General features: G+C 35.6%; 1 protein-coding gene across 1 annotated transcript; it reads right to left on the reverse strand.

Moving 5' to 3' along the window:
• Window positions 1-2,161: 2,161 nt before the first annotated feature.
• LOC6643568 lies at window positions 2,162-20,115 on the reverse strand (the record flags this gene model as incomplete). The annotated part of the gene is made up of 11 exons (XM_023176448.2): window positions 2,162-3,189; window positions 6,808-7,037; window positions 8,061-8,169; window positions 8,246-8,433; window positions 9,311-9,492; window positions 11,559-11,700; window positions 12,997-13,078; window positions 13,190-13,301; window positions 15,433-15,535; window positions 18,493-18,652; window positions 19,978-20,115. Coding segments are annotated over 11 exons (2,139 nt in total), but the record flags the coding sequence as incomplete, so codon positions are not given.
• Window positions 20,116-22,143: the final 2,028 nt, after the last annotated feature.

Here is a 22,143-nt window from a genome sequence, read left to right on the forward strand (position 1 = left end):
CAATAAAAATTAAAATTTATATATAAATACTCAAGTAATATTTAGCATACAAAAGTTTACATACTCTTTGTTTAAAAATATTACAAAAAGTTATACACATTTCAATTGTTTTAACTAGTCATTCATAACAAAGATAAGAAATATTAGCTAAATAACTTAGATAAGAAACCTAAACGCTAAAAAATATTTGAAAATTATAAAAAAGGATTCATTTAAAATGATTATAGGGATAAATAAGTTATTGAATAATTCAAGTTAAACACAAAATATATGTTTCTGCAAATACTTGTACATATATTTATTTATTTTTCATTCCAATGTAAAAAGTGAATTGCTAAAAGACTTCTTTTTTTTCCTCGAGTTATCGTAAATTTTTAATAACACTTTTTCTCCGTTTTATTACTCCAAAAAAAAAAAGATTTTTTATAAGAGCCAGCCAGGATTATTGTTAAATTGTTAACTGCCTTTGGCAATTTGTTGACCTTTTTTGAAACGTTGAAGCTTAAATATTAATGAAGTTAATAAGCACATCTAAAGAACTTGAAAAGCAGTTCATACAATAAAATTAGTTACGGTAGCAACTGATTTCAGTGATCCTTCTGGTAAAAGTCCTATGTGAATACAACTGCTTTCGAAGGTGCGAGATTAAAAGCCCAACAAGGCTTTTCACATATCGAATAAATATAAACTCTATTCGCAGCAAACTTACCACCAAAGTGAAAAAAACCATTTCGCCAGGTAAGGACGAACTTAAACGAAATCAACCATTAATCAATGTAAATATTTTTTTTCAATGGTTTCTTTTAATTAATTTAATTATATTTTCGCTCTTTTTTTGTTACATTCCGTTTACTATTCTGTTCACATTTTCTTTTTATTTTCGCTTTTTCATTTGTCACACACTTTAATTTATTAATAATTTTTAATGCATTTATTGTAATAATTTAGCCTAACACAGTTTTTAACTAAACTCATTTGGTTTAATATTTCTATTCTGTCTTACATTAAATTATTATATATATATATATTATTCATTTTGTGTTTATCGCTAACAATTTATCTTACTTTATTCTATGAAGGACATGGGCCGACATGCAAATTGTCGACTCGAAAACCAAAATAAAAATTGGAATACCAAATGAATAACAATCTCTTAACCACATTTACAATTTACATTAGGTTTTTTTGTTTTTTGCTTTTCATTTATACATTTTAATAAGTTTAGTTTTATACATACAATAAATACAATTGTCTTAAGTTTACTTGCATTACATACATACATACATAGTTTGTGCCTATGTGTGTGTTTTCCAGGTCTACAGAAAAGTGGTATATACACGATATCTGGCACGATATTTCACCACAAAAACTCCATCTAAATAGTGCCAGAATGCTTATAATTATACTATTCAGAAATTCTGCTTTTCGGTATCCGGTTCATAAAAGTTTCGAATCTTAAGCACTGTTCAAGCTCAAATTCAATTCGGAGTTCCATATTTAACAAGGATATAGAACATCTGAAAAAGACACGAACCGATACCTGATAAAGCAGTTTCTAACTGGTTAATTACATTCAAATTTTTCTTTGGAAACATTTTTTCTACAAAATATTTTAGCAACTAAATTGTCTTGAGTCTTTTTAAGTTCCTTAAATGATACGACTGTTTTACTTTCATTTCTAATATTTGAAATTTAAAATTTTTCTTTGTTTTAGTTTTAAATTAAGAAAATAAATAATCCAAAACGAACTTAAAGTTAAAAAGGTTTGTTAATAATTTTGTTATACTACTTAACAGTAAGTAAGTTTAAAACAGTTTTCAATAATAAATATCTAACAATTTAGACTTAAATCCAGTTTTAAATCAAATCTTCACATTAGATTTTTGGAAAGCGTTTTCAAATATTATTTTAAAACAATTTTTTTAATCAGTTTAAAACTACCTGTAGAAACAAGAATTTTTGAACCAAAACTTTTGTTTTCCACTAAGAAATTAAAGATTTTTCAAAAATTTAATAGTCAGTTGTCATTAAAATAGAATTTTTGTTTAAATAATATATTTTTTATTTCGCTTATAAACAATATATTTTAGACTTTTATATCTATGCAGGGATATGTACTTATCTTATATCCAATTATATGTATATATATATGTATATTTATACTTTTAGTTATGCATATGTTTTCATTCTTTTGATGAGTTTCCATTTCCTGTTTGTATATGTATGTGTATGTGTGTTCGAAAAGATATGCCAGTTTTCCGCTCACCTTTGATTTTTTCTAGAGTCAAAGTTACGATTTAAGTTTAAGATATGCACAGCACCTTAACGGGAACAGAACTATTTTTTGTTGTAGATACAATACAATATACACTTACATGGATATTTCTCTATAATACAGACTTAACTTATAGATCTATCTATCTAAATGTAAGCAATATGTCTAGTGGGGGAAAAGGGAGGGGTAGGACTTACGACTTGCCAATAAGTTGAATGCGCTTAGACACAACTCTCGGGCACACGCTGTGTCATGAGGCAATCCTTAATAGCATTTATATTGATGTTATCATCCAAATCCTGTGAGGAATTGCATGAGGTGGTTGCTGTTGTTGTCGATGTTGTGTTATTGGCCTTGCCCACAACGCCCATAACACTGCCAGCGCTGCCCAGAAGCAGACTGGAGCCCGAATGATGTTGCGGCTGATGCTGATGCTGAAGCTGATGATGATGATTATGATGATGATGTCGATTCAATGTGGCGGTATGGGTAACACCAATACTACCACCACCAGCAGTATTACCACCACCCACTTGCTGCAATGGATGGTGCAGCCGTCCACTGGCATAAGCATTCAGTATATAGCCACCGCCACTACCCAGTCCAGGTGGCAAGGTACCCACACCGCTGCTATGATGAGCCGCCAGTGTGGCAGTCGAGGAGAGTGAGGTGGGTGAACCAATTATGGTGCCACTCAAACCAAGTGGTTTGCCACCACCACCACCGCCCAGGCTGCCCATCATGCTGCTGGTGGGCGAGATAACGGTGCTGCTGCATCCACCACCCGCAGCTGCCACGGCAGCCAAGAGTTGCGCCCTCTGCGCATTGATTTGATTGTAGGTGACCGTTGCACTCGACGATGGATCCCCACCACACAGCATCGTAGTCGTCGTCGTCGTCGTTGTCGGTTGAATCTGTAAGACAGTCAATGTGGATTACGTTCACATTAGTGCATCTGCGTGAGCAAGCCTAGTCAACTGGAAGCAGTCACATTCCAAAAACCCAACCAGCCCCCTCCTCGCAGTTGTAGGGCAAAAAAAACTTTCATCCGTTGTGCCGTGTTGGTTTTGAAGGAAATGCATTTCACGAAAAAATTTGCAAATTGAATTCTAAACCAGTCAAACACAAACAGGAAAAGGATATGGAAGCAATAAGAATATTAAATACACTTACCAATCAGGGCGAAAAGGAAGAAATGCAAAATAAATGCAATAAAAATGTTGCTAAGCAAAAAAAAAAATTCTACATTAAAGAAAATCATAGGAAAAATTTACCATCAATGTTTAATACGGAGAAAAATATACAAAGAATTTTCATTTCCATTTCATTGTTTGCTCGCCGCCTACATGGCAAAAACATAATTTCTTGATTGCCATAAAAACAAATGTGGCCAAAAAATACATTCGAGTCAAAGCCAGTGCACAGAAATTGGCATTGAAAATATTTTCACCGACCGAAAACGAAATGAAATTCTAATTGAAATCTCTCAATGCAATTTTCACCGGGCTCAAATGTTTGTGGGCTGTTTCTGTGAAGTGATTTTAGCCATTTCGTTACTGTTATATTTTGGGCAATATTTAAAATTATTTAATTAACGAATTGAGTTATGCCAGCCAAAACCGAAAAACGTAGCGAACCAAAAACCAATCCAACCAACTACCCAACCGAACATTTACACTTGGCTCTGCATGGTAATTTAAATGTAATTGAAATCTGCAAATCCCATTTAGTTCATGAGAACAAAAAGAAAAAAAAAACTACGACTAGCGAATCACTCTTTTTTGACCATGGAAAAGACTAATGCAAAATAGACAATCGCAGGACAGGACCAAAAATACTATACAATTAGAATTGGTTATAACGTCTTTGATTACTTAATATTTTGATAGTATTTATAAACTGAATAACATATTCGAATTTATATACCAGATCTAAGAAATTAAGAATTCTAGCATTTCAATTTTATCGCTTGAAGCTAAAATTAAACCTGAATACAACTCTTTCTCTTACCATATCTGTGAGCCTCGAATGCTCTTTTAGTTGACTTCTTTATAAAAAAAATGTAAAAAGAAGACGGGAAATATTGAAATTATTGTTTACATATTTTTTCAACTAGATCTAACAGTTTCCTGAGTTATACAATAGTCTTCTTTTTAAGTATTATAGTAAGTACTAAGTATTGCAGTAAGTAGTAAGTACTGTAGAAAGAATTGAGGGTAGTATATTCAACTATTTATAAAACTGAACAAGCAAAACATAGTAATACAACAAAATGTTATTTAATACACATAGTGACGTATAAAAATCTTAAATCTATCTTTGAAATTAAAAATGTTTATCTATACCCTATAATTTATTTTATACTTTAGTGCTTACAATATGTCTGTATCCCTTTTTTTGTTGTTTTTTTTTTTGTGCTTTTATCTGTTTTGCAATGGGAAGCAGAGAAAACCGCAAACGTTAGCTAAAAGACCTCACTTTTTTTCCAAATTGGTTCTGTTTGGTTTGTTTTTGGCAGATTAGTGATACATATGTATTTATGTATAAGTTTTATATATATATGCATACGCTAATATGTATATATACATGCAGCTCATATGCACAAATCTATGTATATTCGCGGACTGGTAGTCAATTGGTCATGGTCTCTGCATATGGTCAAAATGCATTTGAGTTCTAATCTCATACACAGGCACAGCTTATGGTAATGGCTCTGGATCTCTGAATGTTGTCAGCGACAAAGCAAAAACGGAAACCAACACATCAATGTTTGGACAATAACGTCGAATACCAAATATCCTACACAGAGAAATATGGTTTCCAAAATATTCTCTCCTATTCAACAAATATGCCCATATTGGATTGGTTATCGTTTATACACTTATTCATTTTAATTACAGGGTATGCAAAATATTATTGAGAAATATTCATAAATAAATTCTAATTGCGAATTTAATGAAATGAAAACAAATGTGTTGCTGGACTAGAATTCTGCACTAATCTCCAAATAGATGCCAGCAAAATATGCACAACAGAATTATAAGAGGAACACAAAATGAAAAAAAAATACATATGTATGTATATAATTTAAAATAATAATAATGGCAAATCGAATTTTCGGACATGAAAGTTATGGAGAGTGGGTTAGCGTTTCGAATAAATATGGATACACATGTTTAATTTAATTTTTTTTAACACTTTATCCTGTTTTAGTTGAAACCAAGTCCAGTTGAATTTAATTCGTCTAGGACAGAAAGTTAGGACATTACTTTGTAATGATTTAAACAAAACAAAAATAAAAACTAAATGGAAAATTAGTTTCCTTATGGAACTTTTATAAGAAAACGTTATTATTCAGTAGAATATTTTTGATTTTTATATTAGTTAAACAACTTTAAGATATTCTCTAACAAAAAATGTTTGAAGTAAACAAGTAAAGCTTAAAAGTAATAAAGTAAAATGAGTTAATTCATTTAATCTTCCTTAATCAAATCTACGTTGAATAATTTGGTATATTTTTTAGCACAATTTCCTATTTTTAAACTTAAACATTTAAATTCATTTCATATTTTCACTTCAGTTGCAAGTCTCTCCTATTTGCCCCTAACCATACCAATCCTGCTACAAATAGATCAAATCCATCTGCTTTATCTATATATGTACTCTCTACTAAATGGGCATCCAGACACGAGATAAAAAATTGTAAAAAAAAATGCTTAAAATTGATTGATTATGAACCATTCGATTTGATGTATTGTGTTTTAAGAATCTTACAATTACCTTCAACTTCAAACTCAGACTGTACATTTTGTTTTTGCCTTATTCCCCATGTTATCCTTTGATTTAGCCAATAGCTTTTATTTATAACCCCAAGAGAGTGAAGCGAACAGCAAAACGGATAGGGACAGTAAGCAGAAGCTGGAATAAATTGCGGTGGGAAAGGGAGAAGACAGAGAAGGACAAGACGCGCTCTACCAACACCAATCGCCTTGACAGTTTAAAAGCTTTTTTAATATACACCCCCCCACATTTACCCCACACCGAAGACCTACACCAATATGTATTCCAGGTGAGCCCAGCAACTCGTGGTTGCCTTGGATTTTGTTTAGCAATTTCAGCAATTTGAGTAGTTGATTGGTTTTTAGTGCAGAAAAACAGATTGCCAAAGATAAACGAACCAAAGCCAAAGCCAAAAATGGTTATTTTGCTTGACAACTGGTAGACGAGAAGACTGCTAGAATAGTAGCAAAACCAAACAAAAAAAAAAGCAAAACCAAACATGGGAATACAAAAAGGGAAAGGACAAAACCAATGGCCAAATCAAATTGCAATGCAAATGCAAAACCAAATGCCTTCAACTCACTTTCTTTTCGAGGGAGATAAAAAAAGGTATCCCTTGAGAGTGTCAAGAATTGGAGGGTGGTCATTTTGGCCAATTTTTAGTTTCCCTTTTCATATTTAGCTACTGTTTTTCTATCTCTCTTCGTAGCCCTGCTATAATCTCATCTCTTTTGTGCCTTTGAAATACTCACATTGCCATTGGGTGACCATTTGGAGACTCCTGCACCACCTCCAGCATTGCCAACTACCGACGTGGCTGCTGCAAATTCGCCAGCAACTGTGGCCGAAGCTGTAGCAACTCCTGTTCCAGCTCCTCCTGCTCCTGTTGATGATGCCACCACCGCTGTGGATGTGCTGCTGCCTGTGGTGGTGCCCACATTGGAGGCATTGCTTCCGCTACTGCCAGCGCTGCTGCCGCCAACTGTGTGTTTGATTGAAATTTATTGATGATGGTGCCGCCACACGTTTTTGGGGTCGCCATCGTCGTCCATGTCCAATGTCCATGTCCATTTCCATGTTCATGTCCATGTGGGTGGTATGTGGTTGCGTTTTTAGATTGGCGGGTTCCATCGTTAAAAATATTTACGATTAAAAGAAAATTGCATTTGTTGATTGGATTGGATTGGTTTTGGTGTCGGTGTCGGTGCCGGTGCCGGTATCCAATGTCCAGAGTGGGTTGTGGTTGTAGTTGGGTCGGTGTTTTGTATCCGCATCGTATTGTTGTGTTGATGAGATTGATTACGATTGCGGGTCGGGTGAAGCCAAAACAGCAGGAAGCGACCAAATAGCGGGTATGCGATAGCGCGAGACACATGAAAGTAAATGTCAGAAAAGTGGCCATAAAATTTGATTAAAGTTTAATGCTCAACGTGTGTGCACATCACAGTCAACTTATACAACAGTAAAAACAAAAAAGAAAAAGGGAGAGCTCAACTGGCAGATAATTTTTTCTTTCTTTCTTTGGATGACATTGAAATTAAAGAACTCGAACAAATACTTGGTATTGAATAAACACATTTTAACATTTAAATCCAAATAAACTTTTTTGGTTAACTACCACTTTAACCCTAGATGCCTTTAAATTATTCCGAATTGTTTCTTTGTCATAGAATTGAAATAAATTTCTTTTTTTACAAAACTTTAACTTTACAAAATTTCTAATTATCACGAATAAGCAGTAATAGTTAAAAAATTTATTTATTATTAGTCAAATCGTGTGAAAAATTTAATATACATAAGTACTCAAAGAATCAGAATTCGAGTTTGTTATAAAAAGAATTGGCAGAAAAGTTCTTGAGGATTTGGATGAAGTCATAACTTTATTCCCCTAGAAATTCATGGTCAATTTTTGTTTCCACTGCATCATTTGTTAATCCATTCAATTAATTGAGTTTGATTACCTAATACCCTTTCTAAACGTTTACAAATCGTTTACGATACTCACCATATTGAGAGGGTATAACGTCCGGATCACGTTCATCTTCAACCAAATCCTCTGATGACTTTGTCTTTATGTCTGTATGTTGCCAACGAGGTTTCTCCAGATTTCCACTCTACCATAAAGAGAAAAGGTTGAACACGAATAGAAAATAGTTTTATTTTCCAGTGTTTCTTTTTCACTTCACTCACCTTAAAGACATCATTTGGTTGGGCAGTTACACCGGCTGCCGTTGCCTTGCTGCCATGTTGACGATTGCGTCGCAAATTGTGTACAAATGTCACCACAAATATCCGTATCGCGATGGCCACACCAATAATTATGATGGTCAGAACGCTGCCAACAATCACCGGTGACAATGTCAGTGTTACATCGTCGTCTGTTCCCCGGTTGTTGTTCGTGTCGATGTTGTTGTAATTATAGGTTAACAATCGCAGGTCATAAATCATTGTCGGATTTTTAGATAGACGATAGCCAAGAGTTGTAGGTGTAAGGAAGTTAAATGTGTTCACAATTGATGATGGGTCGAATGGTAATGAAAGTAGATAAAGTAAAAAGCGGTTATCAATTGTGTGAGTAAATCTATAAATAAATTAAGTTTGATTGGTTTTTCAAAATAGCCATAAAAATAGAATAAATAATTACTATTAGCAATTAGTATTAGGGAAAACAAATTTTAAATTAAAACTTTTATTTAACGCTCCCTTCATCTGCAGGTCGTTCATGTCAAAAAGTAATTTTACACATATTTTTAAGCCATCAGTAGAAGGAAGACAAGAATGCTAAAGCTGAAGTTGGAACTGTCGGTGGCAGTGGAGTGAGCCATCAGCCATCAAGGAGCATGTTGATTATGTAAGTACCTGCAGATGACTACTACCGAGTGCCTGTCAAGTGTCTCTCTCGATCTCTCTCTTTCTCTCCGTGTGCGTCTCTCTTTTCTTCGTACAGAATCTATCTAGTACATGGAAATGGAGCCTATTGCCTACACGAGATTAATACGGCAAGAGCAATCGGAGGGCAAAACTCTCACACTCCCACTGTCCCTGCCTCTCTCGTCTACCTGTCCTTCAAGTACGTCCATCAGTGCGTCAAATATCAAAGCGTAAAGGGGGAGCCCATAACAAAAAAAAAAAGAAGGAAAACAAGAAACTGGGAGCCAAGTAGAGGGCTCTGGCAGCAGCCCATCTACATCCATCAATCAAATGCACATACACATTTTCGGTTGGTACCATCTGGCGGCAAATCCTGCCACTCACCTGTCTTGTAAGCTGTTGAACCAATTATGAAATCGGGCAAAAGATACACTGCACTCCGTCCCTTCTGGTTGTACGAATAAATGCGTAAACGCAAAGAGTTATTCTCCTGCACCATCATCGAGGTTAAAGTATCCAAATTTTCCAATGAAAATAGCGATTCCTCAGGATTGCTTAAGTTGAATCTGCGGGGGAAAAAAAACGAACATTTTGCTTATTAAATCAAAGTTCAACGGCATTTAAGCCCTTTAATCATGTGCAATCAAATATCAAATGCCAGAAAAAAGGACATTCCCCAACCCCTTCCGATTCTGTTTGTTTCTTTCTGTTCTTTGGCAAACATTCATGGGCATTTTTGCGGAATGTAGTCAATTCGACTGTCCATACAGATCCTGCGCCACACAAAACCCAAAACCCATAAGCCATTTCCATTCCCAATCATGACCTCAATTTGAATTTGATGCCTTCTGCTTAGTCTTTCTTTCGTTTCGAAAGAAATATTAGGGTTCCCAACATATATATAAGTATATGTTGATATACATGTACATAGGATATATTCCTATGTATTTATGTACATACATTCCTATTGTGGCCATGTTATGCAATCTTTTTGAATGAGGGTTTGACTTTATTTGCCCCTTTTTTGGATTCGTTTTGGCTTTTCCTTTTTATTTTCTTTTGTTTTAATAAGCATTGGCTTTCTCTCCCTTTCTCGGCCCTTTTCGCATAATAATATGTGTGCATATGAATTTGATTTTCGCCTATTTATCTTCTGTATATAAATTGATGATTTTTCATCGTTTAATTCTGTAATTTAAACACAAATATGCATCAACATTTTCATTCACGCCTAATTACGCATCAACAAACATCAATTTATATACGCATATAACGTATGAATTAATATATATATATATTTATCTATGTACATATGTATTTATTTATGTGTAGTCTTAGCAATATGTACATATGTATATACATATATACTTCTATGTACCATATATGACATGGCTATTTTTTATTTATTCTTTGTAAAAAATTCTTTACTATATATTGAAACTTCCATCTATGGAATATCAATATATTTATATATTAAACAATTTATTAGGTCATAGAGAAGTTGGGCTTTAATTAGAAAATGTCCAATTTGTGTAGACTATTTCAACTTTCTCTCACTCTGATGATTTCTCGTAAAAGAATCAAAGAATACAAACAATTTTTCACTTCATACACTATCCATTTAGATCATTATACTATGGTTTAAGCAAAGACTTAAGCTAGCACTATCATCAACAATTTTAATCCGTCCTGTTTTCGTATGGTTCCTTGAATTTCTAAATGAATCGTTTTCAAAAAGTCTTTTAATGAATGATAAAGCAAGTAATAGCCAATCGATTTTTGAAATACGTTTATTATTTTTATTAATCTTGAATATGTCCAATTCTAAACATTATTGAATAGATTCGTTGTTGATCTAAATTAGCAGAAACTAATATTACCAGGTAGGAAAAAAAAAAGCACAAAATAGTAATAATGACTACGTTGTCCAGTATTCAATGCCAAACCTTTCAGATATTAACATGGATTATTAATTTTTGGAATATTTTGAAACAAATTTTTAATTTCTGTCTTATTTATGGCATTTCATTAAAATTTTTCAAATAATTCAGAAACGAGAGCCGTTTTCATTATAAAAGAATAATTAATCTGCATTAGCATAAGCAAAAGGTTCACCTTAACAATAATTCTGAAATTATTAATTATTCAGCAGTTTACACTAGGCTTAGTTTCAGATAAATTTAGTTACAGTCAAAATTCAGTCAAATCTAGCTTTCAAACTTAGCTTCCTTTGTGTCTTTAACCCCGATTCTTATCACATCTCTGTGGACTGCATATTAAACTACAAAGATTGCCATTTTTCATCTTGCATATTAAAAGATTAACTTATAGCTTATAAATCGGAAAACCAAATATAAAGATTGTCATATGTTTCACTTGAGCATATGTATGTGTACTCTAGGTCCGAGCTGCTTGGGGCAGGCGACAGCTTTGTCCACTAGCTAATTCGACTCCATTGCCCCCATGTGGCCCTTGGGCCAACTTGTCCCCAATGCCCAATGGATGTAAGCGGCTTAAAGGCAAATACCCGCCAGGTGGTCCAGTTCATAACCGACTCCCCCCCCTGCCTATGGTATGGTATGTTGCCATATTGTAGTTGTTGCCTGTAGTTATAGTTGATTAATATGCTTACCTGGTGACGCCGGTGCGTGTTGAAAACATTTCGAGCACAAATATTTGTGGCAGTCCGCCATCATAGCCGGGTATGCATTGTATGTCAACACTCAACTCGGTTCGGTTGAAGACGGTACAATTGCTGACGGCATTCGGCAGAGCTGCAAAAAAGAGAGAAAGAGAGGCATCAGATTTATGTTCAGATTCAGGTTACCCTCAGCCCATTAACAAGTTGGCCAGAATTGCTAGTAGGAGTAGTTCGAGTCAAAAGTGATATGTGAAAAGTCGTCCCTTTTTGATTTTCTTATTTCTGTTTTTTTTTTTTTGGGTTACTATGGTCCACACAAAATGCACAATGCGAGCAATCTCTCTTGGTCTTGCTGGCATATCGTTTCAGTTTGTCTGTGCTGGCTGTCAGTTTGTCAATTTGCGTTTGCATGTGGCATTAACATGTTAAGGTCAAATTGCACGTAATGAGGCGAAGGTCCAAACGGATGGACAAACGGATAGTAGGAGTTAACTACCGGTTATACAAATTTGCTGGATTCACTGAAATTGCAAACAATCAATTCGTGATTTTAAGCTTTTCTGGCCGGCAAATCAATTTGATCGCATTTACGTGGCCATGGAATTCCAGGAAAAGGGCAGTTGTTAAACACTTTAACAACCAAATCGAACCGAGGACCTCGCATAACAAATGCGTATTGAGCCGATTACGTTAACTGAAGCCTCAATTGGTAACATGTATGGCCATTTAATCACTTTGTATAATGTGTAACAAAGGTTTTGGCTTTTGAAAACATAACGAAATTTAATTGTTGCCAATCTGAATATTGAGATGCTCTTACTAATTGAAAGTTCCAAGTTAACATTTTCAAAAATTTTGCAATTTCTACAAGAAAATGTTGAACAAAAATGTTGAATCTGTTATTTTATTTTTTCATTTTTAAAATTTGAGAGTAAAATTTTGGTTTAATATTTTTATGCTTCAATTCAAATTTAGGTATAGTATTGTATTTGTATATTGTATTGTATATTTTTTTAAGTGCATTTTGAAATTCTAATAAGACTTTTGAAGTTGTATGTTTCAACTACAAATTTTCAATTTATATGATTTATATTTTGGCTACATCTAAAATAACACTATTTGATTCCTTTAAAGCAAAAAACTTTCTGATATCTATAGAAAGCTAACATATTTAAATTTTAATTATCTGAATTCTTCTTATTTTACTACTTTAAATACAACTTTTCGATCAAAAATGTTTTTTAACAGAATGAAAATAATCATGATACTTTTCTCTTCAACATTTTTATGCATTATGCGGACAAAGCCCTTGATCCACCTATATATGTATGTATTTACGACTTTTAAAATTTAAGTGCATTAACTCGAGTATTAAACAAAAATGTATAATTTAAATAGGGAAATTTAAATTTGTTTTATTTGAACTCACCTGCCAGGACAACTTGAAAGAGACAGGGATGCTGCTGTGTGCCAACCTCGTTGGATGCCCAGCATGACAATGTGCCATAATCCTACAAGATATATATAGAGATATAAATTAAATGCAAGTCTTGCTTAATTGAACGAAATGTTGAAAGAGTTGGAGTGTTTGTTTTTGGTGGGGGGAAGGCTTATTTTCTTACCTGATCAGTGACTGGTGTGTACTTTAAAATGCTGCGGCTACCATTCACGCTGAATCGTTCACTGCCCACATCGAGAGTTTCGCCAGAGTTGTTGAATTTCCAGCGAAATGTTCTGTAAACGAAAGATGAAAATGTTGTTGTATATTTTGTTGTTGTTGTTCTTGTTGATGTTATTTTTGTTTTTGTTGGAATTGCGTTGACATTTTGACAGAAGTGTGCAGAAGGCAGGACAGACGACATACAACCAGGACCAGGACAAGGACAGGCAACAGGACAGAACAGGAACATGCTGGCAAAGTTTTACATTTTTAAAATAGCTCGTTAAAATATTAAAGGTTAACACACACACACACACACACACACACACACACATATATATATTATACATATAGCCTTGCATACCCAAAGAGAGAGAAAGCCTTTTAAAAGGTTAATTATCTCTGGCATATTCGGTTGGACGCTTTTGGGAGTGCAAAAATAAACGTAAATCAATAAGAGATATATAAATATATATGTATTGGCCTGTTAAAGGGGAAAAATTTAATAAATAATTAACGAAAACTCACTGAAAAATAAATAAAAAGGTGGCAAGTTGGAGGTCAAAGAATGGTTACATAAGTTTACATAAATAGACTACAAAAGTGAGTTTAAAACAGAAGAAAGAACTTTAACCGTTAACAGCAATTGACAAGAAACAACGGTTAACCAGAAAAATAAATAAATAAATATTACTTTTGAGAATCGGTTAGTCTGGCTAAGTTACAGATTCGCAAAGTTAGGAGTTTTTAGGAATTTTTATGATTTTTGAAATAAAATATTTGTGATCTGTTTACCTATTTTAGTAAATGAATAAACGTTGAACCAACTTTGTGAAATTGCTCACGTTGCCCTCTTTCATTTGTACAGATACTTTCCCACTTTTACTCAGACATCTAGTCATTATCTTTAACCCAATCGACTTGATTCATTAAAAGATATTCATCCTTCCATATACTAATTTTTTAAGGTATAAAATGATAAAACTATTCCAGGTCTATAAAAAAACTATTTAATTAATTAAATGTTATTGAATCTTATTATAATTTGGCTGCTAGAAATGGATTCTAAAAAAGTAAATATAAATTTCTTCAAGACGACTTAAAATAGGTAGTTTTGATGGTATAAAAAACTGCGTTTCGGGTTGATAAAACCTGACTTCAACTTTAATATTTAAAAATGAAACATTTTTCATGCGTCTGCTGTTGGTTGTCAGGCATTTAAATGCTGATAAATTAACTTGTCGCTCGTTGGCACCACACACACCCGCCAATGCCGCCCCGCCCCGCTCCATACCATTCATGGTCCGTCCCTGGTGACCCAGAGCCCGAAAAAATATGCAGCAGCATTTTTAATGTTCACGGCTCTTCTATGGCCCGCAGTTCGCGCAACGGACCACCACAACAATTACACGACACAGCTGCTGCTGCTGCTGCTCTTGCTTTTGCTACTACTGCGCCTGGCCTCGCATATTTTCCGCCGGCTAATGATTAATTATTTTAGCATAAAGCGTCAGCTCAAGACGAGAAACGAAAAAAAACAGCAGCGTGGAAAAAAGAAAACAAAAAAAATTGAAATTAAATACAAGATGTGAAGACATGGCAGACAGACAGACAGTAGACTGGCAGCTGGACACACACACACACACACACAAACACCCAGAAACAGTCAGAAAGAGGGAGAGAAAGGGAGAGGCAGGCCACAGAAGCGGTAAAGGCCTCATTAAAAAAACATTAAAGCCCAGCACAGCACAGCCCGCGGCCCCCTCTCAATCTCAATTCATCGACCTTCATCCCTCTAACAAAACAGTTGAAATAAATTAAAACAAAAAACGAGAAGAAGAAAAGAAAAACGTATAAAGTAAAAACAGGAAGAACAACAAAAAATTAGCTTGATAAAATCAACAACAGAATATTGTTAAATTTTCACACATTTCCTACAGAATAAACAGCATTTTCCGTTACGCGCGCATACACACGCACACACTTATACACCCCTCACCCATACAATTACAGCCATTTGTCAATTTTGCAAAACTTCCATTCAACAGGAAACCGGAAACAATTGCCTACATACACATACATAAAACAGTGGAAGGTAGGGGGTGAATATATAAGGATACAGGCAGAGCCTCATATAGATTGTCTTGGCTGTAAAGGCAAAGGCACAGGAAGTTTGGTTTTTTTTTTGTTGTTGTTTGAACTTACCGTGGCGGAGGATCCGCTTGTATCTCGCATACAACTTCCACTGTCTCATCCTTGGAGGCGCCAGTTAGTATAACGCGATCCGAGTGCTTGCAAATGGGTGTGTCTATTCGAGAAAGAACAAAAATGAATGTGAGAGCATTAATAAATATAGTCAATATATAGTCGACTATAGAATACCCTAATCAAATATAGTAAATTTGGCAACGAACTCTTAAAATAAAAAATATATAAAAACCCATAAAATTGTGTTTAGAAAAACAAATGAAACATACCAACTTTTTCACATTTTTACTAAACGGACCAAAAGAATATATAAAATATTTAAAGAACCAATTATTTGTATAGAAATTTTCTTGGATTGCAGCAAAAGTTTTCTATGCTGTGAGGTTTAAATGAAGTGTTACAAAGTATTTAAAAAGTTCATTATGCCCAGAACCAATTAAGTTGAAGCAAACTTTCTATGTAAACGCTGTGAAAATTGGTAAAAAATGAGGCATACCATTTTCCCATCTCAATGTGTGTGTGTGTGTGTCTGCATTTGTGTTTGTGTGTGGGCGTTGCATGAGAAAAACGCACAAAAGTGATTTAGACAGACGGACAACAGAGCTCAACGCCTCCCCATCACTCAGTCAATGGAATAGGGGAAAAAAAAACCAAAATGAAAAAGGAATGAGTAGGTGTAGGTGGGTTGCCAAAGGCCGTAGTCCGTCAGTGTCAAAGGCTATCCAAAGGACCCCTCACTATTTACCTCTCGCTTTTACACTCAGTCTCTCTCTCTCTCTCTGTCTGTCTCTCTTTCGCTTAGTTGTCGAGTGCCTGGTTGTTGTTTACTTGAAATTAATTAATGTGGCAACATGATTTAGTGCTTCCAGGTAAATAAGGCGTTCCAAAAAAATGTTAAAGGATTATTAGCTGACAGCACACGTGGCGTATGCGTAATTTGCTGTCGTCGCAATGCCAACACAACGAGAAGAGAGGAGAACCCGGCAGTCAGCAGGCAGGCAGGCAGTCAAGCCCATCTTTTCATCATGCCCCAAAAGCAAACCCAACCGCTACACTCTTTTGTACCCAGTCGAACCGAATTTTTGATGAATTGTTTATCTTAAAAATTTACAAAAGGGCGTAATTAATTAACCAGAAATGTTACGCCCTTAATATTGTTATGTTTTTCTTGTCATTGTTGTTATTGTTGTTGTTGCTTAATTTCGTATTTAAATTTCCAAGCACGAGAAGTGATTACTTAGTCGTTTGCTAATTAGTGAGTGCTTCAATGTGGGAGCACAAAGAACTTGACCTATGACAATTGTGTAGTAAGCAGTCCCTGGGGTAAATGATAAGTTCATTGACATTTTAATTATATTGACTTAAGATAGAAGATGAATTAGCTAAAGTTGGCTTAATATATATATAATCAATGTCTCAATTAGAAGGCATAAAATCAGCTATATTCATCTCGGTTTGCAAGAGAAAAAGTAGAAAATCATTAGGGTTTACTTTGTCAATTTTATTATATAATATTATATACATTATAATGAAATTTCGCATTTAATAAGCGACTTCAATACTATGCACTCAAGAGAACTAAAGTAACAACGATTTTTTATTGCAACATTTATTGTAATGTCAGATTAATAAGTGTATAAAGAAGTTTATAAATGGCAGAGACGAGAGCTAACTTAACAATTTAAAGTTTCCAACTGCAGTTTCCCTCTACATTTATGTAGTTAGTTTTTGGGTAATTTTTAAAATGTTCTCATATTTTGTATAACACTCATCAAAATTAGCATTTAGCTTGTCCGCCTCATGTGTGTTACAGAACTTTTAAGTAAAAGAAAAAAAAATGAAAGCCAAAATGGAAGCATTCGGCGCACTCCATTTAATTTATGGCTCGGAGCAATGCGCCTGTCAAGTTATACATACATAAGTATGTGTGTGTGTGTGTGTGTGTAAAGTACTTGAGTTTGTAGCAGCAATTTGTATGGCTCAAAATGGCAGCAGCGACTGGAGCTACATATGTATCACTCAAAAGCAGATAGCTAGCCCGACCAGCATCACCCTCCCTCTTTGCCCCAATGCGGCACTGCCACCGCAGCCTAGACTAAGCCACTAGCTCATTATGACTCTGATCATCATCAGAAAGAACAGAGTAATAGAGAGAAAGAGAGATGCAGAGGCGTCTGTCAAATTGCTTAAATTCAAGCACAGCTGCCTCGGTCGAATGATGGTAGTGTGGCAGGACGGGATAGGAGCTTGGCAACTTTTGTTAAGATGAAGATGGTTGGCAACATTTCGCGGGCTGTTAAATTGAAGCATAATTCCGCTTGGTGGTGCCCTGCAGCTGCAGCTGTTTCACTGCCATGCCCCGAACCTCCTCTCCAACCACCAGACTGTTTGCTATGAAATATGGCCAAAAAGCAACGCATGTGGCAAGCATACATATGAAAAGCAAAGAGACAGAGAAAGAAATAGAAGCAACAGAGAGGAACACAAAAAAAAAAAAAAAAAAAAAAATGGCACAAGAAATGTTGTATTTATGCAAAAAGCGGAATGAAAAATATTTTCACAGCCTTGACTTGCCACTGCAAACTGCAACGCCGAGCCAAGTCGACGAGTTGAGTTGTAAAATGAAAATGGCAGCAAGAAAAAAAGAACCAACTACAACCAAATTGCAATACATCAAATGGGACGAGACCAGACGGGATGGGATGTTTTTGCCGCCTTTGCCGGCTGCACTGCCTGACTTTATGATAAGAAAACAGACAGACAGAAAGACAGACAGTCAGAGCGACCGACAGTCAGACAGACAGAAGAGAAGAGATAAAGTCCGAGTCCCAGATAGATGATGCATTCAAACAAAGTGCCGCTTGGCAAATTTATGCTTGAAAATCGCTGATGCAACACAAACGCAGTGTATACTCAGTACTCGAAGCTCAGTGACCATCATCAAGGAAAAAGAAAATCTCTTTAAATTTAAGTGGTAATGCCAACGAATTGGCTAGTTTATGGACTGTAGTAATAGTATCGGATAACTAGAAGGGAATCCTTCTTTTCGCTACTCACATTTCACACGCAATGGCAATTGATTGCTGACCGTTTCACCCTCATCGTTGATGGCACTGCAAGCATAGTTGCCCGCATAGTGTTTCGTTATCTTTTGCAGTACTAAACTTTGATTTGACCGGATGACACGAGCCGAGGTATTGTGTTCCAAATGTATGCCCTGCGAACGAAGTGAGAGAGAGTTAATACAAATGATTTTGTTAAATATAAAATTAGATATCGTAAAATAGGTAGTTATAATAGTAAGTTAATAGGCCTGACACTTCCTGTGGCCTATCTTCGCATTGGGTTCTTCCAGTAGGTCTAATTGCTAAATGTTTTTATTCAGACTGCGGTTTTTCCCTTGTTTTAACCAATGAAATTCTAAAACTCTTAACCCACCCACATATAAATTTATCCTATGAAATGCTTTTTTTAATCCATTTTTTCAGCCAATAAAACACAACATTTTCAGGTTTTCAAGGAAACTTTTCGTAGCGTAAAAACGTTTGAAGGTTAAGGCTTCCTTAATATGAACTGCAATTTTCAATTCAAGAATCAATTTGTATGACAGAATTTATATACTTGCAATTCATAGACTCGAAGGTAAGAAAATTGGTATGAAATATGTTTCAATTTTAAACGGACTTTATATTTTTGACCTCCCTATATTACTTTTCTAAAATTGCCAAATAACACGAAGCCGTTTTTGTAGAATCTTTTGTTTCTTTTCGCATTTTTTACTATCTTTAAAAAATTAATGCAATCTGAGAGTTTTTGTCCTTATTTAAATTATTTTAGCATCAGGTAAAATATTCGGACTGTCTTTCTAGGACAAGAAGAAAAACAGATCTATAAAGAAACTACGCGAAAATTGAATGCTCTCAATTATGGATATCTTCTGTCACTTAAACTCTTTTAGCTCACCTCGTGCATATATGCATAGTGTAATAACCATTTACTGTCTAGAACCACTCGAGGTCGAATTTCAATTTGGCAAAATCCGCTAAGCACTTCTGTTAACCAAACTCAACCGACTAGCATCTACCTTAACGTTCAAATGCCATGGCGGCACCATAGAAAATTCCCCAACTGGCAGAGATTCCTAGCTCCCTGAGTGATTGCGGGACTCGCCTCAGCGACTGCACTTGAGCGACGGCAAAATCAATGCCACAAATCCCAAAACTATTTTGGTCCAAAATGGTAAAGTTCCCGCTGGCCCACCCACTTCTCGCACAGCCCACAAAACCATATCCACATCCGTTTTTGCTGGTGTGAATTGAAATGAGCAAAATGCAACGAAGCTCAATGCATCACGATGTCATCCCAGAGCAGTCACCTCAACGCATACGCAACTTGCCATGTTATTGACACTTAAACAGAAATGAATGGAGTTGTCAGCGAAGCAGACAGCCGGGTCCGGGGTTTTAAGTTCCGGGCCCAGGACTTCTGGTCGTCGTCTTGGCTAAACACATACAGCTTGAATTGATGGTGTGCAGGACCTACATTATGTAACCACAAGAGTTTCCGCCATTGAGGATTCGATTGTACGTGACACTCGAAGTAAACATCGTCGCCTTCCTTGATATCATCCGGTGTCAGAGTTGACCCCAAGCGTAATGTGACCAAAGGTGGATCTGCAAATAAGACGAAGCAAAATGGTCGAAATAAATTAGAAATTTCACAGTTTAATTAAGAAAGTAAATATAAGTTTGTAAAGGGGAAACTGGGGCTAATTTTTCTCTTTTTTTTTGGATCCCAATCCGAATTGGGGGTTACGTTTTATCATTATAGCAGCATTTGATTAATAGTTTTATATTATTATATTTCCACATGCTAATGAATGTTTTCGTGCCTTGCCACAAAAAAATTTACGAAACGTATGTATGTGGTTTATTTTTCTTGTCACTGGAGATGGTATATTTTTGATACAAAAAAAAAGACTAAACTGACATCGATAAAAGCAGCTATAAAAAATCGAGCTTTTATAATCGACCCTAGGGTTGCCAAGGTTTACAATCTTATTAAAATGGTTCCGTTTTTCTCGAAGCTGGCAACGATTTACCATTCAAACAAAAAGGGAACAGATCAGGATTCTACTAAAAACTGTTCCCAAATTTGATTCCAAGCCGGACAAATAAACTAAAGGAGCAAATTTTATTCTGCTAAAGTTTTGGAAAATGCAATAATTGAATCAATTTTTTATGTAGATATTTAATATCGTGTCAAGTGTCGGATGTTCATGCATGAAATGTTACAATCCTTCCCATTTGTGTCCTTTTATACATATGTACATATGTATGTATGTATATCTTGTGACTAAGCGACCTGCTTGTCATCACATATGTACATACATACATTCATATATCCCAGGCGCTGTCATGATCAAGCTGATTTAATAGTTTTTGCAAATATGAGCGATTTAGAGCAATAACAACAAGAGTTATGACGACATCTCGTTGCCAACATTGTGGACAAGTAGCGGAATGGGTTTAGGGTTGGAGGGGGTGAAACTTCTGTTCTTGGGGCTTCTTCCGACCGCTGCTGTTTGCCAACATGTGTTGCCGCTTAAGTCGTTTGAATTTGCTTAACGAGCCACAAACTTTGCGACAAACAGAAGAAGGCAAAACAGTAAAAAGGATGCAGACGAGGCACCAAGGCAAGGATGGTCGCACGTGCCAACCTTAATATTGTTGAGTTATTGGCGGCCAAAGCCAAACGCCAGCAGTCAAGAGTTACATAGACGCTGCCGCCGAGGACGACGTCGACGATGACTTTAGCTCTATCGTTGTCGATGCAGACGACGACCCATGCCAAAAGTTCCCTCCTTCATTCCTACCCTGCTCTCTTTCCTTTCAACCAAAAACTTTAGAATGGCCTGAAAAAGTTTTGCTCGCCTTTGGTCGGCTCGTCTGTCAGTTGGGTGGGGTTGAGTCTGTCGGTTGGTTGGTTTGTCGGTCGATTTCTCCATCCGCCACTGCCAATCAGCCAAAGTGCCTAAAGGGCCAGCAAAACTCTTTCGCTGGCAAAGTCGCGTTCGCGTATTTCCGCACACATGTTGCAGGGGCATTTCTGTGATTATCATTTACCGTTTACCACACAGACCCCCCCTCCCGACCAAAAATTCTATGCCAGGGCAATGATTTCTTTCAAAACGGAACTCCAATCGATCCGTAAACGGAGCTGCCAACTTTCCGCCGTTAATTTATGTTCCAATGAAACCATTTGTACAGAGAGCATGTTGTGTGGCATTTGGGACAATTATTGAAATGCGTCTCGACTCAAATTGGCAACTAAATTGCTTCGAAATAGTTTCCGTGCCTTTCTCATAAATCAATAAAACGAAAAAAAACGGAAAGTTTTTATCATTCCCAAAACAAACATTACCAAAAAAAATATTGAATTGTTATCTGATTTCTTCGTTATGGACTGAAGAAGTCGCGTAACACGTCATATTTTTGAGGACCAGAAAATATAGCGCTATACAATTGCATCTCAAGGTAATAAAGATTAAATACAACGTATACATCGAAAACCCGTTGCACTCTTTGTTTTCAAATAAATAATTACTTCTTAGTGGAATGCAAAGCTGCGCTTTTGCCTTCAATTCCCTTGAAACTCAACAAGTTATTATTCTAATAGATATTAAAGCAAGCGGTGCTTTTAAACTTC

The sequence above is a fragment of the Drosophila willistoni genome (assembly GCF_018902025.1).
Source record: "Drosophila willistoni isolate 14030-0811.24 chromosome 2R unlocalized genomic scaffold, UCI_dwil_1.1 Seg200, whole genome shotgun sequence".
Lineage (NCBI taxonomy): Eukaryota > Metazoa > Arthropoda > Insecta > Diptera > Drosophilidae > Drosophila > Drosophila willistoni.